Source organism: Sorex fumeus, unplaced genomic scaffold (assembly GCF_029834395.1).
Source record: "Sorex fumeus unplaced genomic scaffold, SorFum_2.1 ptg000021l, whole genome shotgun sequence".
NCBI lineage: Eukaryota > Metazoa > Chordata > Mammalia > Eulipotyphla > Soricidae > Sorex > Sorex fumeus.
The window spans coordinates 6,770,718-6,797,085 of record NW_026606078.1 but is presented as its reverse complement, the minus strand read 5'-3'; the positions used below and the strand labels follow the sequence as shown (position 1 = coordinate 6,797,085).

The window sequence follows — 26,368 nt, the reverse complement described above, 5'->3', positions numbered from 1 at the left end:
GAGCAGAAGAGGTAGTGAAAGCAATAAGCTGTTTATAAAACAATCCACACCTGACTCATTCCACAGCTAAAAAAGGGCCCACTAAAGCTGGGAGGCCTGAAGGAGCCCCTGTGGCATTAGAAATGATCAGATTTCCATGGTTGGTTAACCAAGAATTTCTCACAAGAAAAACAAAGCACAAATATCAGTATTTTTCAAAGCTTTGAAGTTCTCTGATCTCCATATTATGTCATGGTGAATAGTGAAAGGGCTCAAATAAAATTAAACAAATAAGCCTTTATTTAAAGTATTTTCTGTTTTCTTTTTTTGCTTTTTGGGTAACACCCAGCAATGCTCAGGGGTTACTCCTGGCTCATGCACTCAGGAATTACTCCTGGCAGTGCTCGGGGGAAGTATTTTCAATTATGCATTTTAAGGCATCTGAAGAACTGCCCCACAGAATGTCTGAATTAGTTTGAACTCCTTTGAGCTATTTAATACAGAAATCTGGCGCAGAATTGTGACAAAGCGAAAAGCCTGGCTTGCAATTTAAAGATGTGACTTGCTAGATATTCATACTTTTCATTAAGAAAGGTCTCAGAATTCATTAATAAATGTTAACAGTTTCTTACCCCCCCAAAAAAACACCTTGACATTTTGTATTCGATCAAAGAATCATAAGTCTTAGTAATTGTCTGTGTAGAGAAAATGAAAATATATTGTTTAAACTCACAAGAAATAGTATAAATTTTCCTTAAATGACCTACAGTCCCCAACATCTCAGTCTTAAACCTCTTGATGTCTTTATGTAAAAAATAACAACTTTGAGGAATTTTAGAGCCTTCTGACCTTCAACTCTCAATTCTCACCCTGTTCCCCGAGTGATTTCTTTTAGTGTCAGTAAGTAAGTAAAAGTAAAGGCCCTCCCGTTGATCGTCGATTTGCTCGAGCGGGCCCAGTAACGTCTCCATTGGAGACTTTGTTGTTACTGTGTCTGGCATATCGAATACTCTCGGTAGCTTGCCGGGCTCTCCGAGAGGGGCGGAGGAATCGAACTCGGGTCGGCCATGTTGGCTGCGTGCAAGGCAGATGCCCTACCCGCTGTGCTATCGCTCCAGCCCTAGCCCAGAATAAACAACTGACATGAACAGATGGAAAAGAATTAGGTATTAGAACTTTCCACAGATATAAAAAGTTGAGGTTGGTAACAGTACCTTTCCAAAGTATGGCTACAAATAGTATTTATCCATAATCCTGGCAAAATTTAGCCCAGCAACTTAATATAATGAAATGATCTGACTAATTTAGTTTTTTACCTCCCCACTCCCAAGCCTTTGAAATTTCCTGTAACAAGATCTGACACGTAAAAATTCTATAAAGAACTTCTGCCAACCTGCTTCAAAGAATAGGAAAAAATTACAGAAATGCAACAATTTAACTTGCTGATACAGGTTTGATTTTAATCACTTAAAGTAGGACAATATTTTGATCTCAGCCTAATGATGACGAGCTGATCTTTGCAAGAGCAGAGAGGTGGAAAGTTTTGTGTGTGAACTAACGACACTTATGTGACCACTCCCACGGTCTTCATGTATCTCTAATATGGCTGTTTTACAAACTTTTATATCTCATCTTGACAGTGCTTTGTTACCCATAAACTAACAGGCCACATTCATCTGGCCGTGATCTTAAAACTTTCTATAGGAGTATGAGCAGATCTTTGATTTGCTGTAAGTCCAGGTTTTGTTTTTTTGGTTTTGCTTTGTTTCGGAGTCACACCTGAAAGTGCTCAGGAGTTTACTCCTGTCTCTGCACTTAAGAATCAATGGCAGTGCCCAGAAGACCCAATGGGGTGGTGGGATAAAACCAGGCTCAGCTACGTGCAAAGCAGGTGCCTTAACAGCCCTGTACTGTCTCTCCAGCCATTAATTCAAATGTTCTAAAATACGCATTTATTAGCACAAAACTTAAAACTGACATCAAATTAGTTTCAACAATAGTTTTTGTTTTGCCTTTTTGCTTGTGTGCATGCGTGCGTGTGTGTGTGTGTGCGCGCATGTGCACGCCTAATCTTTATGTAATGTTCAAATTCCATATCATTTATCTGGTAAGTGCTAGAGGCTTGTACATTTAGGTAGTAGTTATGCCGAAGGAAAAGCCAAGGCTAGGAGACAGCTCCGAGGACTAGAACTTGTGCTTTACACACGAGGCCTGTGTTTAATACCCAGCATTTCACGGTCCCCTAGCAATCTCTCAGAACAGTGAGCAGAAAGGCCTTCGAAGCACCACCAGGTGTAGGAAAGAAAGAAAGAGGGAGAGGGAAAGGAAAGGAAAGGAAATAGCCATATGTATTTATCAACATCAAAAACAGTGGTTTTGGCCCTCCCAGCACCACTGATTGTTGGAAGGAAGGGGGGGGGAGGCAGGGGATGGAAGAAAGAAGGAGCCATACGTCTCCATCAACATCAAAAAGAGTGGTTAGGAAGATGATCACTAAATTAGAATCTTCTTTAAATTAGGGCGATTTAAATAGCTAAGTAATGCTTTTAAGTCCCTGGTGGGTTTATGCAATACCTAGAAATAAAAACGAGCGTACAGAAAAGCTTGAGTTCCAGACTGGTCGTTCTCCACACCAGTGTGTTTCTTCCTTTACTCCTGGCACAGTGCTAACAAAGATCAGTGCTCAGTGCCTATTAGCCACCCTCGGTGGGCATGCCATAAACACTTGTTGAATATGAAGCAAATTTAAACAAGAGGCAACCAGGGTGCAAGCGAGAGCAGAATCACCATAACAGCAAGAAGTTACTGTTACCCCAAATTTCTTCATTCCAGACAACACCACACTGCATGGCAAGGCCTGGGAATACCCAGTCCAGCTTCACATTATGTAAGCCCATGTTAACAATGTATGTTAATAATGTAATGCGAGTGAGATGCACAGGAACGAGGCCAGCATTATATAAGCCATTTTGTATTTCAGTTTTCAGCAGTCACGTCGGCTACCAGCTCCTTACTTCCAGTAAGTGGATATCTCCGTCAACTTCCAGTGTATCGATATTGCTAAGCTCCTTAAATCTGTGTTTGTACTCCAGGCTGTGCACACCATTTATTGCAACCTTGAATTCTCTGACATCACAATAAATTATCATCTAGAAGAAAAGGAAACACATTGTTAGTGGTCTCCCTTTCAACTTTGCTTCTTGCAAACTGATGCTGGATCAAAAGGTACATCATTTGGTTCACTTTTATTTTTTCAATTGAGTCACCCTGAGATACAGTTATAAAGCTTTCATGTTTGACTTTCATACAGTGAACATTCATCCCTCCACCAGTGCACATCTTCCACCACCAATGTCCCAAGTATCCACCCCCATCCCAACTCTCCCTCTGCCTTTATGGCAGACAATTTTACCGTACACTCTACTTTTGAGCATTATGGTTTGCAATACAGATGCTGAGAGGCTATCACGGTTTGTCCTTTGGTCCTTTATCTTACCTCACATTTTACATAGGCAAATTCCCCAGCCTGCGGCTAACATCCCCTATGTGTCCTAAGGCCAATCCAACTCAAGTAGCTTATGTGATACCTGCACTTCTAATAAGGGAAGTGACTCTCCGCCTGCTTCCATCCCCTTCCCTAACTAGTACGTGCCTTCCTGCCCTTTGCTCTAGGGGAAGCAGAAAGTTGCCCCAGACACAGGGCTGGAAACTAAAGCCATAGGAATACTGTTTCTTGATTCATTTAGCAGAGGCACTGACTCCAGCTAATGGCAGGGGAACCGTGGGGATTGAGTCCTGCTTTGCAGCCTCCAATTCTAGACTACCCTTGACAAGTCATACAATATGGAATTTCTGAAGTTTAGGGGATCTGCCAGAGCTATTGATGATTCTGATTTCTGTCCCAGATTGGGAAATCTTGGCCTCAGTCTTTCTTAAATATTCCTGAGAGCTCCATGTTCTGGGAATCTAGGGTATAATTAGCATTTGAGCAGAGATTCAATTCAGGGTCCTCACTGGCTCTTCCATTATCTGCCTAAAACTCAAAACAAAAACAAGTTCTTCTTTTAAGTCACTTTCACACCTAAAACTCATACTTTAAAAACAAATTATGTTACTGGTTTTCTGCCATCAGCCACAAGAATCAACTCCTTCAAGTCTACCTATATACCCTACTCCTGCCAAGCCAGCAATATGCCCTAATCCTGCCAAGTCAGCAAACCCTTCTGCTGCCCTTCTCCAATGTCCTGCTCAACTAAATCTGGAAAATCCAGCTCACCCTCCCACATTCGACAGCATTTCAGAACAATGACCTACAACTTCCAGGGGACTATCAATGATTAGCTTGGTCTAACTGTTACTGGAACTTTTACTCCACTCTATTTATTCCTGGAACTTAGAAAACATCAATGGAAAATCACCATCTTCCTAATTCAGATCGAATATTCATGCTTTGAACAACGAGTTTTGATGGAACTCAAATAGTCTTAACAGTCCAGACCTTGTAACAATTTAAAAGTGGTAAAATCATTTTCAAATCAGTGACATCAACTAAGCAAACTGAACCAATCAATCACCCAGCATCCAAGCATTAGGAGACTGCTTGACATCCAAGAACCTATTTTAGGAATGCCATGTTATAATACAGGCAGATTTGAGGACCTGAATTTATACCCTCAAGTTTCAATAGCCTTAAATATAATTTTTATTGGATATATACAAAGAAAACTCCTTAAAATTACTGCCACCAAAAGCCATATAACCAAAAAGCGGGTCCTAAGTCCTCATGTTCCTGTGTCCTATGTCCTCATGTTCATTTAGGTTAAACATGTTATCCAGTCCTGAGACCAAGTTTTTAATCAAAATTCCTATTAAGCAACACAATTTTCAGTATAACAACAAATGTCAATTCCACTGCAAATAACAGGTGATCTGCTAGGTTTACTATTTGGACTTTGTAACAAGCATTCAAATTTCAATCACCATCCAAAGCCACACATAATCTCTAAACATATTAAGCTCGAGTTTGATTGAAATGGACGATTTATCCTACCCCTACTCCCAGGATGTTTTTTTCTTCACCTATTTTCAAAACAAACAATCTCACCTCAAAGTACATCCCAGGACTGAATGGGAAGCAGGTAATATTTCTCTCTTCCTCTCCCCAGGACTCCTGAAGAAAAGAATTTCTCACAAATGCTTTACTATTCAGGCGCGGGTTCAAATGGAGAGCAATATCTTTTGATTTTCCTGATATTAGATCGACATGAAAGCTTTTGAGAGAATGGAAAAAAAATAATTAGCCAACTAGAAGAAATCAGTAGTGCAATTTCTGCCAGTTTATTGATTAGAACAAAACTATTAATATAACTACATAAAACAGAGGTAAGCACACGAACATTGGGAACAAATGAAAGTCATTTTAAATTCTTCATTGAATTCCACTGATACAAGAAAATTACTTGCAAAATATATATCTGAAAACTCAGAATACATATAGTTGGGAAGAAACTCCCTTCAGGTCAAAAGCATGTTGGCCCCTTTCAAGTAGGTAATACTCAGCATTTTTGTATGTTCTGCTCTTGAAAGTACACTATTTTTTAACAAACACATCTATCAGGTTTTCAAAAGCCTGAGTATCTCTGGAATATTAGAAATCTTAACATCTTAGAAGTATTATAAGTCACATGACCAGCAGGACCCTAAAGTTACCTGGTTTTAAAGGGCTGAAGAGTTCTACAGCGGCCTGTGAACACTTCCACCCCTGGACACAAAAATCCTTGGTCCAAATACTGAAATTAAGTCCAGGTTTGTAGTCGAACTTGCTCCTGCTCTCATATTCTCACCTTTCCCATAGGATTATACAATTATCCCAACAGAACTGTTAAATGGTGTTGGGCCACAGAGATACGCTGCAAATATCCCCACTAGGACGTAATGACACTGACCCTTTGGCGTTTGTATTCACTTCTCCTTTAATCACGACAGTTCGTCCAGGGCCCATTGGGATGTTCAACCTGGCAGTGAATGGCAGAGTCTGCAAAGAAATGATAGTGAGCACAGGAAGCCAAAATAATGGGTTTTTGATGTGGGGAATCTACCCAAACACACTGGAGAGTCTTTAAAGGTCTCATCCCAGTAAATTCCATGAAGTCCCAAAGCATCCGTCCTGGGCCTGGCTCATAGCACACACTCAGTGCATTTCAGGCAATGACATGAACAGATGTTGATGGGAAACTGACAGCCTCTACATCGCTAAGAAAGTCACCTCTGTCAGGGATCTGAACCAGTGCCCCACATTCTGTCTGCAGGGAAAGCAGCCAAGAGTGGAGATCAGGAAGGCCACAGGAATGGCTGGTTGGCTGATAACCTGTCGCACAGGGACCGAAAGAGGCAACGTGGCTCCTTCAGACCACTAAGAAGGGCAGACATTGCACATAGTAGCTAATTACAACTTAATTTGTATAGAGAATTAAGAAAATGTGGGGCTCTTCAAACCTTTGACAAACAGCTGAGAGGTAGTGTTTTGGCGCAAGTCAAAGTGTGACTGGTGGCCGAAACTCTGTTCTTGGTGTAGACAGTTCTGGGTACGGTTTTAGAAATTTCTCCTTCTCTATCACTAGGCTGTAGGGAAATAGTTCTATTATAAGGTCTGGAATGAATGCAGCTCTTTTCCAAGGTTTTAAACCAGAGGTTCCCAAACTTAGTTGGCTTACCATCCTTTTTCAGAAGGAAAAAAAATTACAGAGCCCCTCACCACCACTGAAAATCTATTTTCTTCAAATAAAGAGAAAATGCCCCCCGCCCCCCGCACCTGAGGTAACTACTGCCTCCTCCCCGCATCATCACAGCACACCCAAGAGCTTTGGGAAAGCAGTGGTTCAAACTATTCATTCCGGGAGCAATATGAGAAAGTGCTTTATGGGTTTAAAGTTCGGCAAAAGTACTTACAAGGTGTGATGTGTCAGCCTTTTGTACCTATTGGAACAGAGAGGAAAAAATGAGGCCATCTGAAGGAAAGAACTGCATCTTTTTGTTTGTTTGGGAGCCACACCAGCTGTGCTCAGGCGTTAACTCCTCATGCTCAGAGATCACTTGCAGTAGTGCTCAGGGAACCATTCATGAATAGAACAGGGCCTGCCACGAGCAAGGCAAGTGCCTGAACCCCTGGACTACCTTCCCGGCTGCAAGAATCACGTTTGATATGAGCAGCTGGAGCTTTCCTGCTTGCAATAAGCTGAGCCTGGCCAGTCCAGGGATGTGGCTGGGATGAACATACAGGTGACTACGTGCATGGGACTACAAAGGGCAACGCAGGATGGAAACTGCCTGCCAATTCTGTTCATCGGAAGCCATCTGTATTCTCCACAATACATTATCATGTTTTCAAAGGGCTACATGTGAACTTCAAATAGTTTACTGGGCTGGAGCGATAGCATAGCGGTAGGGCATTTGCCTTGCACGCAGTCAGCCCAGCCGAGCCGGGTTCGATTCCTCCACCCCTCTCGGAGAGCCTGGCAAGCTACCGAGAGTATCTTGCCCGCACGGCAAAGCCTGTCAAGCTACCCGTGACGTATTCAATATGCCAAACACAGTGACAACAAGTCTCAAAATGGAGACGTTACTGGGTCCGCTCAAGCAAATCGATTAACAACGGGAGGACAGTGTTTGTTTGTTTGTTGGTTGGTTCTTTCCAGAGTACTCCAAGTTGCTGAGATTCTATTTCATCTATGAGGTGTTAATGTGCTGAGGTCAGTAAGACTTCATTAAAGACTCTTGCCAGTAATAAGTACAAAAGCTCAATGTTTAAATTATACTAGTTCCCACAGCAGAGGACATCAGTGCAGGCTCTATTCAACATTTATCTTGAGAGATAGTGCGCACAACGCTTGCTTTGCATGTGGTCGACCTGGGTTTGATCCCCAGTGCCTCATATGGTTCCCCGAGCCAACCAGGAGTGATTCCAGGGTGCAGAGCCAAGAGTTATCTCAGAGTACTGCCAGGTGTGGCCCATAAACAAACAAACATTTATAAATACCACATGGCAATAATATTCAACAATTAAGAGTCAAAATCCTTTTTATGTAAGAAGAGTCAGTAGTGGCCTTTAGTACTTTAGTCATTTTAGTACTGTTAAACAGAAAAATTCAAAGTCTGACACCACAAACATTTGTATCTCAATTTTCAGGTTTTTACTTCTAGTATATTAATATTAAATATATAATTTTAAAACTGTTTAGTACTAAATATGCCAAATACCAGTAACAATGATGGGTCTCATTCTCCTAAAGAGCCGTGAATATAATCTCAGGGCTAGGATGAAAGAGACGTTACTGGGGCCTGCTCGAGGCAATCGATGAATAACAGGATGATGAAATGAAAAATGAAATGAAAAACTGTTAGCCTATCTGCCACCTGATTTATATCTACATTTACTTCTAAAATAACATCTTAAAACTGGTGGTTCATTAAGATTTAATATTTACATTTTCTTTACTTATCTCTGTCAGTTCCAAAGAAGGTACCTGGGTACTTCTTAAATCCTAAAGGAAAGATTAATTTTAACATCCATCAAAATTTTAAATGACCTGCCAAAAGTAGCCCCAAAATTCTAATAGTACAAAACATGAAAATATACTTGAAAATCATGCTCATAACATTGCACATAACATTAGGGTTCACCTAACACTTTCAAATTGGCAAACACAGAGAAATGAGTATGACAACTAGTTAAGAAAAATGTTAGCAAGAGGGCAAATTGTTTTCATCTTTTTGGAAGTCAAGTCAGTATCTAAAGTATAAAATGCAAACCTCTTTTGACTCAGACATTCTACTTCAAGAAAACATCTAAGAGAAAAGTCTCATTGTATGACTGTGTACAGGAAATCGCCTCTACCTAAACTAAAAAGGGTTGTTTTGCTGTTATCGTTTGGGTTTTTTTCCACCAGAATCAGACTACATTTGTGATCCTTCGGAAAGTAACACCCTCGTCAAAAAATGGCAGCCTGTAAATCTGAAAGATACTGCGTACATCTTAATACACTGATGAGGAACACAGTTACATTATTTTCACTTGAGAGATGTTAATTAAATGGAATTCCTATTATTTCATTAGAAAAAAAAATCAGAAGTGTGCAAACCAGGGAAGGGCACTCACCGAGCTGAAGTTAAAACCAACTGAGTGAATATTCACTTTGCCATAAATGCCCAGAGTGTCAATATTTTCAGAGCTAATCCTGTGGTTGTAGAGCAGCGTGTGTTTTCCATTTACAGCCACCTAGACAAACAGAAACAATCATACACACCCCCGCAAAGTAAATTAATTCTATTCATTTATCCAAATTAAAATGTTTACTTGAATTGAGTGTTAAAACTCTCTCATTCCATGCCCGACCAAATGGAGACAGAACGTCCATCACTTCAGTAGAGGGTGTGGTATACTCTGTACCCCTGAAACAGGGAAACATTGTTTGCAAACCCTCTTGCAAACCAGTGTTAACACACCAGCCCTCCACCCAAGGATCAGTGTCACTCCACCGCAAACCACTGAACCTTAAAGCCTGACTAGGTTTTCAAGACTTTTTTGGAGTTTCCGATCTGCGTAAATGTATGTGCCCTCTCTCTCCAGACAAATGATACACCCATGCACATACATAGGCATACATGCAGGGGCCTATGTGTACAGATGACACGTGTATGTGTGTGTGACGTAGCCCAGGGTAAAGGGCATGTGGGGGGCTCTGGAGACCTGTGAGCACAGGTTTGAGAGCTGTCTTGCGAATTTGCTGCCACACTACCCTTGAGGTCCGCATTCTAAGACAGACCACCCTACAGGTAACAAAGACTCTTAAAAATACTTGTTGGAAAAAAAAAATACTTGTTGGATTTGCTGAATGAAACTGAGCAAATTACACAAATTATCGGAGGTTCCTATTTAAATGTATATTTAAAATCCAGCTCTTGCTCAAAGGGCTGCTGCTGAAATGATAAAGCCACGTCTGTGAGTCTCCCAGCACAGCGCATGATGGAACAGAGGGCCAACACTCACAGTTCCTTCCCCTCCCGCTGTGTAGGGGATGCTGGGAAAACTCTGGCAGAGGGACTGGAGAGAGGGTGGAGCGGATAGCGTACTTGCCTTGAATGCCAGTGACCCAGGTTAAATCCCTGACATCACTATAAGGTCCCAAGCCCCACCAGGAGTAAGCCCCGAGCCCAGAGCCAGGAGTAACCCTTGAGCACTGCCGGGTGTGGCCCCCAAACAAAAACCAAACAGCAGCAGAATCCAACACAGTCTCTGACTTCTAACAGCTTCAAATCCCACTGGGGAACAAAATAACACAGGAAAAATCCATTGCACACCAAACTACAATGCAAAAAATAATGAAACAGATCGCAAGTGCTTAAAAGGCCAGTAAATCGAGGTGTGAAAAACCTTTGGGAGATTTGGGGGAAAGGCTCCAATAGAACCGGGATCTTGAAGGACAGAAAAGATCTGTCCTCGATGGGAGAGTCTTCATGAGAGAAATGTTCAGTCTGCTGGCCTGTGCCAAAAAAGCCCTGAGGACCATTGTTGGAGTATACGGAGCTTAGGTTTATCGGAATCGCACTCATCACAGTGCTCCCGAGTCACTCCCATTACTTTGTCTGCTTGTAACCACTTCTATGCTCTCTTCCCCAACCAATTTGTAAGGTCTCATCCTTCTTAGACACTGAAGCTGTACTGTAAGTTAATGTTGCCTTTCTGAGCGATAGCACAGCGGGCAGGGCGTTCGCCTTACAAGCGGCCAACATGGCCGACCCGAGTTCGATTCCTCCGCCCCTCTCGGAGAGCCCGGCAAGCTACCGAGAGTATTCGATATGCCAGACACAGTAACAACAAAGTCTCCAATGGAGACGTTACTGGGCCCGCTCGAGCAAATCGATGATCAACGGGAGGGCCTTTACCTTTACCTTTACCTCCTCTCCTTATGTCTTTTGAGCAGTTTGCCTTAATGCAATGTCCTTTTGTATAGATACAGGAAGACAATTAATATTATGCTTTATAATTTAGGATTTAATTGGCTTTGAATATTATTCACCCCTGGCATCTGCCTTCTCAGCTTAAGCCTCAGTTGCCCTCACTTCCTAGCACTCCAAGGGCAGGGTCCCGACGTGGGACTGGATGGAACCAGGGCAAGCCGGTAAGTTATGTGCTACCCTGGCATCGCGATGGGCTAGGCCAAGGTGCCACGATTCTTAACTGTAAGTTAAGAGGTTGATCATAGGCAAATGATGTCATGATCCAATAGTAACGATGAGACTAGGGCCCTGCTGCTAGGAATAGGAAAGATATCTGGCCTGAGCACTGCAGTCTGAGATCGAGATGGCCCTAGGAGAGCAATTCTATAAGCCCAAAGTATTTCTTACTGTGTCCATACAAAATGATTAATATTATGTATGCTTATATGTTGGTTGGACAAGGAGAGGAGAAACACGTCCTAGAAGCAGTTTCCTGTGTGTCCTGACTAGCTTGGATGAGACTGCTTTCTCCCCTTCAAACTGTCTTCAGTAAATGATTCCAGTATATTGAGACAGTTTCCCCTTTCTCTCAGAACCCTGGCTGGTCTTAGATATGCAGATCTCAGGTGCTAGCCAGGATTGATCTTTGGGATGTAGATTCCCAGCTCTAGCCAGGCTGGTCTTTGGGATGCAAATCAAGGTGCTTGCAGCTTGTGAAAGTGCTTGTGAAAGGTTTCAGCTTGGCTTCGCATCTTGCATCTTCTTTCTGGAGGCCAGTATTACTGGCCTGCGGATATAAGGAAACAATGTGGATGTAAGGAAACAATGTATAGTTTGCCGCCTCAATGTTCTTTCTGTAACTCCTTTTGATGACATCACTATATTGCGCCCTTTAGAGGTACTATGATCTATTTAAGGGAGATTTCAGGGCTCTCTGGGGGGACACGTGCATCAGGGAACCTGGGAAGATGGGGCTGAGGACAGAAGCTGAGAGAACAAAGGCGCAAGTGCTTGAGGATTCCTGAGGCCTCCATGACATACATCTCTTCCATGTAATAAACGGCTGCTAAGACCAACCAGCTCGGCCTCGTTTCCTTCCTTCGCCTGACCATCGCAATAGACCTCCGTGGAATGGGGAAACAGCCTGACCGCTGGCCTTTTTATTTTTTGTGTGATTACACAGACCATGTCTACCTACTTACACAAACTGATGCACGAGACTCAGAGACGTCTGTGACCACCTTTCCTATATTCAGGATATCAAAGACTCCGGGACCTGAAATCTCACAACTGAACTTCACAAAAGCCTTCTTACTCTAAACTCGGATTAGTTTCAGACTCCTCAACACTTTGGGCCATGGTGGTTACAATTCCCTGTTCCACAATGGAAATAATGTGGCACCCCACAATCAGAAGAACTACAATCTGGGGCTGGAGTGACAGTATAGCAAGTAAGGCGTTTGCCTTGCACACGGCCAACCCAGGTTTGATATAGCATCCCATATGGTCCCCCGAATACCACCAGGAGTGCATGAGCCAGGAGTAACCCCTGTGCATTGCCGGGTGTGACCCAAAAAGAAAAAAAAACTAAGGAAATCTAAGGGAATGATCTGGTCTCTCTACATCTGGATTCTCCATGGCAACACTGGTGAGTGAACTGCACAACCTCTATGGCAAAGGGAAACAGAAAGCCTGACTCTTTCTCTGGCTTTCAGAAATATGAGGACGATTTTCCCAGAGTGAAAAGCTGCATATACGTTTACACTCCCGGATGAGAAGTCAACCTCTGTTCTGCAAAACCTACCTGAAACTTGTCTTTCAACACCATGATCACAATTTCAAAAGACTTCTCTTTACTGAAAGGCATGTCATGAGTGATCTCTTCCCAACCCCACTTTTCGTTTTTCAGAGTATTGCACACAATGCAGTTGGTCCTTTTGAAACGTGGGTTGAAATGAAAGGCCACATCGGCGCGAGGCTTCACACTGCTTCCACACTGTAAGTCCACTTGGAATCTGCATGAGGAAAGACACACAGGCCCAGGAGCCCTCAGAAAGGAAGGTCCAGCAAGCACAGAAGTAGAGGATGAGTGACATATGACTGACCGACCCTCTGCTCAGCCACCCCCGTGGCCTAATGCTTCCTTACTCTTCCTTAGTAACTGAGACCTGAGCTGGGTCCCCCTCTCTCCTAGAGTAGAGCTAACATTGCCCAGCCTCCCTCAGGGATCTCCATACTCATGTGCTTAAAGCTCTGCCAACAAGGTGGGAATGACGTGTTCAAGGAAAGCCACTGGAATCTGCCTTAAAAGTCAGTTGTCGACTCTCTTTCATCCAGGCCTTCCAACCTCAATCACTGAATGCACCCACACAACAATTCAAAACATGGATGTAAAAGTTGGAGTTCTGAGAGAGAGAGAACAAAAGGGAATGCCCTGCCACAGAGGCAGGGTGGGATGGGGAGGATGGGGGGTGGGAGGGATGCTGGGACCTGTTGTGGTGGAGGATGGGTGCTGGTGGAGGATGGGCGCTGGTGGAGGGATGGGTATTTGATCATTGTGTAACTGAAACCCAAGCACAAAAGTTTGTAAGTCTATAACTGTACCTCTTGGTGTTTCACTTAAAAAAAAAAGTTGGAGTTCTGACTTCCTCACTGTAGGCAAAGAAGAGCAGTAAACCAGAAGAGTCCTACTTCTCTATGAAGGGCCTGAAACATCTCATTCATTCAAACTTACCTTCTATGCTTCCTTGAAACCACTGTTATTTGGGCATCAGTCACAAAGAGTTGAACACAACCATAACTGACAGTCTAGCCCAGAGTCTACTTAGACTCCGAAGGATACTCCCTAATCAGCACTGGGGGTCTTATAAGACTGATTCTGTGGGTAATACCATAACCGATATATAGATAATGCACTTCCCTACACAAAGACCTACCTATGGAGAAGTTTAATTTATAAATTATGCATAGCTAGACATTAGCAACAGTAATGATTAAATATACCATAATAATAACAAATCTGATGTGTCTTTCTGTCTCTCAAATTATCTTACTGTGCGTACTATATTGCAATCATGGTTGATAGTGGGCAACTAAAACCATGGATGAGAGGAATTCCTAAACCCAAAGTAGGGAACGATTACTGGGCTACTTCCAGTCTGCAGATGTAAAAAAGGTGGGAAAAAGCTGAACTAGGTGAAATCTACTCAAAAAGACCTAAAGATGAACTGGAATGTTATATGGAACTATCCCCTCTCCTCTTAACACAGTATCTTTACTACCTACTTATCAAATGATATATCTATAGTTCTTTACATTTAAATCAGACTTACAACAAAAAATAATAACTATAAAACCCAGCTCCTGGAAGTGTGTGGCCACATTTGCGGCCGCGTGACCTCTTATTGTCTAGTTCTCACTCTTGGAGAACCCGACAGGCTACCAAGTATGTCCTGCCCGCACGGCAGAGTCAGGCAAGCTCCCTGTGGCATATTCAACATGCCAAAACCCAGTAACAATAATGGGTCTCATTCCCCCAACCCTGAAGGAGCCTCCAATGTGGAACTTGCTAAAATCTCAGGGCTAGGATGAATGGAGATGTTACTGGTGCCTGCTCAAGGAAATCGATGAACAACAGGATGACAGTGATACAGTGAATAATTAAAAGACGGAAAGAATCTTTAGTCAGTTATTCAATCTCCTCACATCTTGGCCTCATTCATAAGGGCTGCTGATAAATCAAAATCAAGCTTCTCGGTAACAAATAGTCTCTTGTCATATTATAGCTATTATGGTAGCAGTTGATCATATGATGTAACATATGGTTTTTACCTGTCTGAATCACCAGGCACATGTCCTCGTATAACAATCAAACTTCCAGGCTCCAACTGTTCAGAAATGGTCCCAACATAGGGGATTGCCTAGGGGAAAAAAGGTTAACAGATGTATATTTACAAAAACAAAACTTAAAGATGACATCTTTGATTTTTTGGGGGGTGGGGAGGGGGGTTGGAGGTCAAGACTTGTTCTGGCTCTGTCCCCGATGATCACTCCTGTAGGGCTTGAAGGTCCGTATGTGGTACCAAGGAACAAATCCAGGTTAGGTGAGCCACATGCAAGGTAAGTGTTTTACCTGCCGTACTATTTATATGGCTCCAAAATTACACTTTTAAAAGCTGTAAGTCTACTCAGAACCTAGCATTTTCCAAACTGTCCTCATTATTCAAAATGTTAGAAAGGAAGAACAGGGCTAGTATATTCACAGTATATGCAGAACACTCTTGATTTATTCGGGGAAAGCCACAAAATAAATGTGACATTCACAGTATCTTTAATTTGGTTGTGGAGTGGGCAAAACAAAGCGTTCTCTTAACAGTATAATTCAGATGACAACATAACTTGCTGCAATTTCAAGTCCCCTCTCTTTCCCCCCGCCCCCACACACCCTCTTCTTAAGGGTCTCAACAGTGAGGCCCTAGGCCAAAGCTAACAGAGGCAGTGATCAATAGTCAGCATTCAGTAACTATGGAGCAAAGTCCAAATGAAACCACTCTTCATTGTTTATGTCAGTGTCTTTCAGAACTGCATGGTTTAGGGGTGACTAGTTAATGTGGAACTTTCAAGCCATGACACCCTGGCCTGGACACTGTGGGCTTGGGTACGAGCTACAGAGGTCTGGGTTTCAACCTACCTAGCATCAGCCAAAACCCAGTCTTTCTGTCTAGCATGTGACAACACTCCAATCTTGTCATTCTCCATCCCCAAAGGTGACTTGACCACCATTCCCCTGTCCACTGTCTGGGGGACTATGCATGCCACTGAATCTCTTGCCTTGTAACCATCTCCCTCCCTCTCTCACTTGGAAAGCACGTGACCAGGTTCAAGACACCAGACATCATCAGTCTTACACCACCCAAGCACGGAGTATATGCTGACATCCCCCAAAGTAACTGACAGTCAAGAAATAAAAAAACAATGTGTTCATAGGTGATATTTATCATCATCATATTCATCATCATCAACCAGTGATACTCAACACCTAGGTACATGTGCGACTAAATGCCTTCAAGTCCACTCAACTCTTTGTACTCCTTGTACTCCTTGTGCTCAACTCTTTGTACTCCTATGGTGGGAAAAGGGCATTGCTTGGGCAACTCTTAAGCTCTGGGGCTTCAATGTTTCCAAAATAACATAAAGGGGCTGGGGGAGAGTACAGTGGTTAGGACAGCACACACCTGACCAGACTGAGTTTCCAGGGCCATTATAGCCCCCCACCCCCCAAAAAAAATGTCCAGGTGCAGCCTTAGAGACAGCTCAGCACTGCAGACCAGATTGAGTTTCTAGGGCCATATAGGCCCCCCCCCCAAAAAAAAAATGTCCAGGTGCAGCCTTAGAGACAGCTCAGCACTGTCAGGGTGACCCACATAGCCTTGGGTCCTTGCATTGGCTCAGTGGCCTATTGGCCAAGACTCTCCAGTGAGGACACTGGACTTCCTGAGCATAGCTTCCTACCCCAATCTCATATTAAATAGAAAATTTGAATGTAGGGGCCAGGGAGATAGTACAATCAGTAACGTGATTGCCTTGCACATAGCTCACCTGGGTTCAATCCCTGACACTCCATATGAATCCCTAAGCCTGCAAGGAATGATCTATGAATACAGAACTGAGAGTAAGCCCTGAGTACAGCCGGGTGTAGCCCCAAAACAAAATATATAAATATGATCAGATGAAAAATACCATAAACTTAAGCCCTCGGTAGGTTTGAAGCTACCTGCCAAAATGTCATAGCTGATTCATATTACATTGTTTGTTTTTTGTTGTTATTTGATTTTCTTAAGCCACACCCAGCAGTTCCCAGGGCAGTGCCTGGCTCTACAATCAGGGTTCACTCACTCCTGGCAGAGCCCAGGAGACCACAGGGGATGTTGGAGATCAAACCCGAGTCAGCGGTATCCGAGTCAAACGCCCTACCCCCTATATTATCGCTCCATGCCCCGATTCATAGTGCTTTGACTAAACATCTGTCATGCATAAGGGGTTCATGTTTGGTAGATTGCAGTTAGAAATATATGAGGCCTAGCATGAGAACATCACCTGGAAGAAGTCCGATGACTCTTGAAAAATAATTAAGAGCGAAAATATGACACTCTTAGTGATGTAGGCAGGTAGACAGGGAGGGCCCCCTCCCGGGCAACAACAAAAGCCAGCCCTGCAGAAAATAGCAAAACAGGAACTAAGGCTTGATAAGACCCTCACCTGGCTCCAGCAACAGACCCAGAGAAGCTCCTCTAGGAACAAAAGGCCAGGAAAGGAATTTCAAAGAAGACCATCACCACTCCCATCCTCCCTGGCAACCTCCTTAGCAACGGGACATTTACCTGGGAAGAAGCCCCACGTGGGGGCAGGTTGGAGGAACCCTATAAAGGCCACCTTGAACAAAGGAAGCGCGCGCATTTGCTGCCCGAGCCCATGTGCTGCTTGTGCCCACGTGGCCGAGCACATGTGGTGCCCGAGCACATGTGTCGCCCGCATCTCCCCTCTTGAGATGTGTACTTTCATGCTTTCGTGTCTAACTTTACTCTCTCACTCTCTCTCCCTCCCTCCATACCTAAAAATCCTCCAAATAAAATCTATTTACTTCACTGCTTGTCTACTCCTGAAATTCCTTTCTGCGAGGCGAGACAAGAACCCAGCAACCCTGGGTCCCGAGTGGCAGAGGCGGATGGGGAGAAAGTGACTGTCTTTCTCCTCCCCGCTTCATATAAGTCACCCGTGGGGCCCACCGACATCAGATGGCGACCACGAAGGGACAGATGCAGTGAAGAAATCCACGAGGAATGAGGTAATCTGTGGAAAATCTGCTGTGGAGGTATGCTCCCTTGGAAATCTCTAGGGGGAAGGGGGAGGAATGTGATAACCTCTGTGTGAATGTGTGTGTGCATGAGCACCCTGATGGTCTCTGCAAAGAGGCACCCCTCCTTTGTTTGTCTTGGGTCATCGTCCACTATGGGAGGAATGGGAGGAAAGCCCAATAGTGTGAAGATTCTGGGAAACTAAAGCAGATCAATTTCCAGACAGAAAATCTCCCCAGTCTAACTAGAAAATCCTTTTCCCCAGCCTAACTAGAAAATCAGCTAGAGGTCATTTCAAATGCTAATGAAGGCAGTCCAGAGGTAAGGCAGAAAAGAAAGAAAAAAAGTGTAAAAGGCAGGTAAGAAGCCTGAGAAAAGCAGCGAGCCAGCAAAAGCAGGGAAGATGTAGCAAGCTAAGAAAAGGCAGAACTTTTTTCAAGGAGAAGAGTTTAAGACCACAGCACTAGGTTAGGCTCGGGCACACAGCTGTGGGTCTGCCCGATGCCAGGTCCGCCCAGGGACGCCTGTGGTGGAAGCAGAGGCCATTGGTGGAGACGGTCCAAATCCAGTAAGCCTCTGACAAAAGGCCAATTTAGTGGGGGGTTTGAGTCCCCTCGGCAGAGGCCAGGGTATACAGGGGGTTAGAGTCCCCTCGGGAGAAGCCAGGGTAAAGGGGTTCGAGTCCCCTTGGATAGACCTGAAGAAAAGTTTTGCCAAGGACGGTCCAAATCCAGTGAGCCTCTGACAAGAGGCCAATTTAGGGGGGGGTTTGAGTCCCCTCGGCAGAGGCCAGGGTATAGAGGGGGTTAGAGTCCCCTTGGGAGAAGCCAAAGTGAAGGCCAATTCACGGGAGGTTAGAGTCCCCTCGGGAGAAGCCGGAGTAAAGGGGTTCGTGTCCCCTTGGATAGACCTGAAGAAAAGTTTTGCCAAGGAACCATCTTTTTCATAGATTAAACATTCTCCTATGGGTTGCTCCTTAAAACACCAGAGGAGCTTCCAAGTAGGAAGTCTAGATAAGAAATATCTTGCTGACCTCTGTAACACCACGTGGCCTGAGTATAAGTTAGAATATTGGGAAGGATATACAGTGAAGGGCAGTTTGCATTACCAGATCATTTTGCAGTCAGATCTTTGCAGGTAACAAAAGAAGTAGGATTATCAAAGCAGAAGAGGCAGGAAAATGCAAGATATGATACTAACTCCCTGCCTCAGAACTAGCTTTGACCAAAATATGGTAACATCTAACATCTGACCACCTTAGGTTTAACAAGTTTGTCATAGTTTATTTTGCCGGCTTATATGAACAAAAAGCGCTTTCTTGACCCATTCTGAACAAACAGGCGACTGACTGGTCAGGCTGGGAAACGGGGAGCACTGTTCCCAATCGGCCGACAGGGCTTCTTTGCCCTGGGGACTGCTTCTTCCTTTCTCAGTCCATCAGTTTTCTCCCTGCCATTTTTGAAGGGTCAGACCGGTCAACTGCAGATATGTGCACATGTACGTGTGGTGTTTTCGTCAGTTCACTGTCTGTGTCCGTCTGTCTGACTGTGTCTGTCTGTCTGTGTGTCTGTGTGGAACACTCGAGTGCTGGAACCAGGTTGAACTCAGAAGTACTAATTCTAGAGAAGTCAGTGAGTGATATGCAACCTAGGGATTTAAGAAGTGTACTTGTTTCTGGAATTTGCTAGACAAGGTTTAAACGAAGATTTCTTATCAGAAAGTTACCCACAGAGAAAGCAGAATTCTCAATCTAAATTTCTTATTAGAAGAACATTAATGGTTATTAACAGTTGTAATTCTTTTGAACTTAAGAATCTATACTGTCCAGGAAGAGCTGCTGAATTAGAACCTAAAACTAAAGTGAAACAAGAGTTCAGAGAAAGCAAGAACTTATCTTACAAGCCTCAGCTAACTTTTATGAAAAATTTGTAAGAGGCAGTTCCCTTTTCTCACAGAAACCTAGCAGTTCTTAGATATGCAGATCTAGCCAGGCCTGATCTTTTGGGATGTAGATTCCAAGCTCTAGCAGACTAGTCTTTGGGAGGCAAGCCCAAGTGCTTTAGCTTGTGAAAGTGCTTGTGAAAGGTTTCAGTGTGGTTTTGTATCTTCTTTCCCCAGGCCAAAATTACTGGCCTGCAGATGTAAAGAAACAATGTACATTTTGCTGCCTCAAGGTTCTTTCTGTAACTCCTTTTGATGGCACCACCATATTGCAGAGGTACTATGATCTATATAAGGGAGATTTCAGGGCTCTCTGGGGGGACACGTGGGTCAGAGAATTTGGGAAGATGGGGCTGAGGACAGAAGCTGAGAGAACAAAGGAGCACGTGCTTGAGAGATCCTGGGGCCTCCATGACATACATCACTTCCATGTAATAAACTGCTGCTAAGACCAACCAGCCTGGTCCCCATTTCCTTCCTTCTCCTGCCCATCGCCATCCACCTCCCTGGAGTGGAGGAAACTACCTAACACCGGTGGTGGGAAAGATAGATTGTTGCCATCCTTTTTGTGCTCACACAACAATTCAAATATTTTCTTATGCTGATATCAAAGATTGGTTAAAAAAAATATCCAAAGGGCTTTTTTCTGTGTCTGAAAGCATGTTTGTATTTTTGTGGAATTGTTAAAAAGTATCTGGTGTAGAAAGCTCATGATTTTAAATAATTAAGGTACAAGAACTATTGAAATTAAGCCAAAGAAGGTTTTATCATGTTTTATAAAAATTGATTGTTTATAGGTCTTATGCTGTTATGTTAATGTACATATTTGTATCTGCATTAGATTAGAATATTTGACCTAGAAGGAGTTAAAATAACTATGACACATTAAAACTGGTTTAAAAGTAATGGTTTAGTTTAATCATGAGTTTCTAGAGTTATAAAATTGGTTGCAAAGTTTGTCCTACCAGTGCTCTATCTGATCTCTGAGACTCTTGGTAACTAAAATTTCTAGGGCTACTTAGCAATAAGTTGTATTGAATTAGTCTCAGATGTCAACCTGACAATTTGAAGCCATAGCATTGCTTGTCTAGTGCTTGAAAGTGCATGCTATTATTTTGATAATTTTATTCTATGCCAAGCTTTGTCTCCAGGTATCAACCTAGCCCTGACCTGACCTGAGAACTTTGTACCTAAGTGTGAAATGCTTTCTGTTTCATGATAATCTATGAGTGTTTTAATCTTTTTGTATTTGTGTTTTCCTGTAAATCAGAATTTTAAGATGTCTCCTGGTTAATTTCTCATGTAAAGTGATCTTTTGCCCAGTGGATATACCTTGTAAAAGGTAAAGGTAAAGGCCCTCCCGTTGATCGTCGATTTGCTCGAGCGGGCCCGGTGGCGTCTCCATTGGAGACTTTGTTGTTACTGTGTCTGGCATATCGAATACTCTCGGTAGCTTGCCGGGCTCTCCGAGAGGGGCGGAGGAATCGAACTCGGGTCGGCCATGTTGGCCGCTTGTAAGGCGAACGCCTTACCCGTTGTGCTATCGCTCCAGCCCTGTAAAAGCTTTAATTGTGAGCATTTTTAAGGCATTTTGAATATCTATGGAACTGATCTAATGCTTTTGAAATAGTGCTGCAGAGTACAGTTTTGTCATGTTAAGTGAGATGGTTGGTAACTTGTGTCTAAATTTGGGAGATCACATTGTACATTGTACTACTATAGATGTATGCCATAAGTCAGAAAGATAATGGATGGAGATATTGTCAGTGGGAAGAAAGGAAAGGAATTCTGTTAAAGTGAAGTTGATTTTTAAATGAATGAAAGTTACAGAATGTAAAGGAATGTGCAGAAGGTTTGAGGTTGTTTTAAGAAAAAGAACTGATCAAATTGTTTTGTTGTAAGAAACTCTTTAAATCACATGCAGAATTGTTCTAGCACCTTTGTGGTAAGATCTATGGAAAAGATGATTGATGGATTGTCTGGACTCCTGTTACAGTGCTCTTAAGATCATTGAATTTTTCAAAAGTTGCAGGAAATCAAGGGTTTTGAAATGGGATTGAAAACATGTTAAACGGTATGCTTTATCTTTACAGATTTTAGCTTCTCTGACTAGGACCCACAGCAAACGGGTGTATTACATCTCTGTGAGTAAAGTGAAATGCTTGGTTTTCTCTTCTTTTGTACCTTCAGTATGTTTTTTGATGTTTCATGGCACTATGTTGGTTTGCATAAATCCAGATAAGTCCTTCCTCTCTGTAATAAGGTCTACCCCTCATGCAGACAGGAAAAAGTAACTATGGGACCCCAAAGCCCTCTTCAAGGGAACAGTCAGGGGATCTGTCTAAATGACAGGAGCAGGGATTTAACAGGTACTGTTTCAAGTACCCTACAAACCTCAGGGCAACCCTAAAGGCAGGCCGGCTCAAGAAAAGAAATCATCGCTGGAAATCATCACTGCTATGAAGAATGAGGAATCTAGGACTCTGCAATGACTAACTCAGTCTGGGCCTACTCTCAAGCGTCAAGGAAAAACCTGGAAATCAGGATTTCTCCCAGCCCTGAAGAAGGGATGGGATGGACTTCTTTCTGCCAGGACATCTCTGTGGAAAATGAGGCCCAAAGCTACATCCAGCTCAACCTGAAGGCTTGAGGCCATCAATCCAGTTCATCGTGGGACATCTTCTGGCCAGGCCTGGGTAGCTCTGACGTGCCAGATAAGATTAATGCCACTATTGGTGTGTCTCCTGTCTTTAGCCAATCCCCAGGACTTCTCAGTAAATAATGGGGTATCCCAAATGGAGAGTTCTCTAATCTTACTGTGCTTATGCAAAAGAACAAGCCAGGTTTGTTAAGCTATCTTGAAAAGTTTTAAAATGAAGGTGGAGAGAAAACCATGTTTCTGCAACTTGCTTTTTTGTAAGAATCAGATTCTAATTCTACAGAGGTGATTGAATAAATGTATTTAATCTTGATCTAAAAGGTACCCCTCGTTGGGAAATTTAGATAAAACTTGGTTTACTGACTATAGGTAAACAGCCTAATGTATAAAGGAACTCAATGTTATGCATGCTGTCACTAGCTCGATCAGAGCTTTACTAGGGTGAAGCTCATCTCAAAGTGCAGAATTGCTTTCCCCCAGTCTGTGAATTGGCCAAAGTGTCAAGAAAGGGCATCTAAACTGGTTAAGTTAGAATGGATTAATAGCTCGTTCTAAAATACTGTGAATTTTCTTTCTATATTTTTTGTATTGAATCTCATTTTCTGTGAACAATTGTTTGGAGAGAACAAGGATGTTAACAGCTCTTAATTTTTGTTGCATCATGGGATTAACACCAGAGAATATTTCCTCTAAGCCAGAATGCTCTGCAGAAGAGGAACGATGGACATTGGAGGTTTCCAAAAGGAAGTTGATGGATTTACCCAACAAGGAAAGTTACTAACTCCTGGACCTATGCAATGGAATATTATTAAAGGGTTATGTTTTAACACTAGTGAGAACCATCTTCCATGGGAAGGGACTGAACAGGAAGTAAGGCAGATGTAACTCAGACCTGTGCTTTCTGTGCCATTAATGAACCTCCTCTCCTAACACCTGTTCAGCATCAAGGAACTTAGAGGATGATCAGCAGCTTGACCTTATGCAAATGATCAAATGCTCGTATGTTCAAGGTATAAATATCTATTGGTTCTTATTGATAGCTTCAGTGTATGGGCAGAAGCTTTTCCAATCTGCACTGAGAAAGCCAGAGAATGGCTTGGTGTTTCTGTGTCCAGTAGAAGAATCTGGACACAGGAAGTCATTTTTCTATCAGCCAAACCTGTGGGTAGAGTTATTCCTTTTCATTATTTTAATGATAGATATGGGTAGATATGGGTATGGCATTATGTTGCTTTGGTTTCTGTTGCTTTAACTCTTGTTTTTTTAAGACAGCAAACAACATTGTCCTCACTGGGTCAGAAAGGAACTACTAATCCTTCAGGGTCTAACCATTTCAAAGTGATATCCCTCAGTCTAATCCATCTGATATTTTCTTTCAGATAACTTCAGGAACCCAACCAATTCATTGCCTGGGGCCCATTATAAACTAAGGTAGTTTGAGATTTCCCCCTTTCACAGGCAGGGTCTGCGCCCCTTGTCAGCATGAAGCAGCTTCAGAAGATAGACCACCGACCAATTTCCCCTTAAAGATTTAAGGTGGTGAAATCTCTAGGGGGGGATATGATGTAGGCAGGTAGACAGGGAGGGCCCCCTCCCGGGCAACAACAAAAGCCAGCCCTGCAGAAAATAGCAAAACAGGAACTAAGGCTTGATAAGACCCTCACCTGGCTCCAGCAACAGACCCAGAGAAGCTCCTCTAGGAACAAAAGGCCAGGAAAGGAATTTCAAAGAAGACCATCACCACTCCCATCCTCCCTGGCAACCTCCTTAGCAACGGGACATTTACCTGGGAAGAAGCCCCACGTGGGGGCAGGTTGGAGGAACCCTATAAAGGCCACCTTGAACAAAGGAAGCGCGCGCATTTGCTGCCCGAGCCCATGTGCTGCTTGTGCCCACGTGGCCGAGCACATGTGGTGCCCGAGCACATGTGTCGCCCGCATCTCCCCTCTTGAGATGTGTACTTTCATGCTTTCGTGTCTAACTTTACTCTCTCACTCTCTCTCCCTCCCTCCATACCTAAAAATCCTCCAAATAAAATCTATTTACTTCACTGCTTGTCTACTCCTGAAATTCCTTTCTGCGAGGCGAGACAAGAACCCAGCAACCCTGGGTCCCGAGTGGCAGAGGCGGATGGGGAGAAAGTGACTGTCTTTCTCCTCCCCGCTTCATATAAGTCACCCGTGGGGCCCACCGACATCATTAGTAGTTCAAAAATCAGAATTTCCCTCTATTCTGGAAAAATCCCTTATTTCAGGTGGCCGAGACCACATCTAGACCGTCAAGGACATATGATGAAACTCTACTCATCAGTAACCCTAGTTTAGACTTAAACTGCACTGTAGCACTGTCCTCCCATTATTCATCGATTTGTTCAAGCAGGCACCAGTAACATCTCTAGTGTGAGACTTCCCAACCTTTCTTGGTATGTAATGAGAATTATGTAACTTAGTAATGAGGACTAAGAAACCATACGTGATGAGAACTAAGAGAATGTAATGAGACCTGGGAAACTAAAACTAACCCCTACATTAAAGAAGAGAAGGGAGGAAGAAGTTTTCCTTTTGATGGCCCAAATCAACTGAGTTAAGGGCCCACCAGATTTATGGGAGCGCACAGCAGGCACAAATGAAGGCCACACCAAATGGGCAGGATATACTGACAATGACTGTTTTTCTTTGGGGCACATGAAGGCCTATCATGTGAGAAAGATGAGATGATTGCTTATTGCCTCTGTATCCCTACTTCACTGATAAGGATATATGTAGATTGTAGCCCATTCTTAGAGAATAAAAGAGAGATCCTCTTAACAAACAGGCTCCAAGTTTCTTTCACTTTCAACTTGAGATCCTCAGCGCTGAGCTGATAAATGCACTATCTTATCCTGAGCTAACTCTATTCATTCACAGCTCACGCTGGCACAACTATATATATATACATATATATATATATATATATATATGCCAGAGTGATAGTACAGTGGGTAGGGCATTTGTCTTAACACAGCCAGCCTGGCATCCCATATGGTCCCCTGAGCACTGACAGGAGTAATTCCTGAGCACAGAGCCAGGAGTGACCCCTCAGTATCTCCAGGTGTGGGCCACCCCAAAACAAAATTTAAAAAAAATACACACACACACACACACACACATATCAGGGGCCAGAACAATAGTATAGCAGGTAAAGGGCTTCAATTCCTGGCACCCCATATGGGCCCCAATCCCTGAGTGTGTAGAGCCAGGAGTAAGCCCTAAGCACAACCAGACATGGCTGCCAAAAAATAAACCAACAACAACAAAAAAAAATCAAAACAAAAATGACAACAAAATTGCAGGCAGAGCTGTGGTGAAGAAATTCAGTGGCAATCCCAGAGAGGCAAAAATGTATAGTCGAAGTGACATCTGCACTTGTTTGTTCATTGCAGCACTCTTTACAATAGCCAGAAACTGGAAGAAACCTGAATGCCCAAGAACAGATGACTGGTTAAAGAAACTTTGGTACATCTACACAATGGAGTACTATGTAGCTCTTAGAAAAGATGAAGTCATGAAATTTACATACAAGTGGTACAATATGGAAAGTATCATGCTAAGCGAAATGAGTCAGAGAGGGATAGACATAGAAAAATTGCATTCATCTGGGGGATATAAAGCAACAAAATATGAGATCAATACCTAAGAATAGCTGAGATCAACACCAGGAGGATTACTCCATAGCTTAGAGGCCAGCCGGATATTCTAGGGGAAAGGGCAGTTCAGATAGAGAAGGGAACACCAAATGAAAGGTGTTTGGAGGATCCTCCCAGGAGGGGAAATGCATGTTGAAAGTAGACTATGGACTGAACATGTTTGCCACTCAGTGCCTCTTTTGCAGACCACAACACCCAAAAGGAGAGAGAGAACACAGGGGATTGCCCTGCCACAGAGACAGGGGGGATGGGGGG

The 26,368-nt window shown here is 43.2% G+C and overlaps 1 protein-coding gene across 3 annotated transcripts in view; it reads right to left on the bottom strand.

Annotated features, from left to right (window-relative positions):
- Positions 1–393: 393 nt before the first annotated feature.
- Positions 394–26,368, bottom strand: part of LGALS8 (galectin 8) — a 31,434-nt gene continuing 5,459 nt past the window's right edge. The window contains exons 3-11 of one of the 3 annotated variants that reach the window (XM_056113591.1): positions 14,806–14,894; positions 12,779–12,989; positions 9,134–9,253; positions 8,463–8,519; positions 6,928–6,954; positions 6,475–6,600; positions 5,925–6,013; positions 5,084–5,249; positions 394–3,128 (exon numbers count right to left, since the gene is read on the bottom strand). In XM_056113591.1, coding sequence (XP_055969566.1) covers positions 2,979–3,128; positions 5,084–5,249; positions 5,925–6,013; positions 6,475–6,600; positions 6,928–6,954; positions 8,463–8,519; positions 9,134–9,253; positions 12,779–12,989; positions 14,806–14,894 — 1,035 coding nt within the window. In that variant the 3' untranslated portion in view covers positions 394–2,978. The remainder of the gene's footprint in view (positions 3,129–5,083; positions 5,250–5,924; positions 6,014–6,474; positions 6,601–6,927; positions 6,955–8,462; positions 8,520–9,133; positions 9,254–12,778; positions 12,990–14,805; positions 14,895–26,368) is intronic. The other 2 variants (XM_056113589.1, XM_056113590.1) reach the window with 2 other exon arrangements.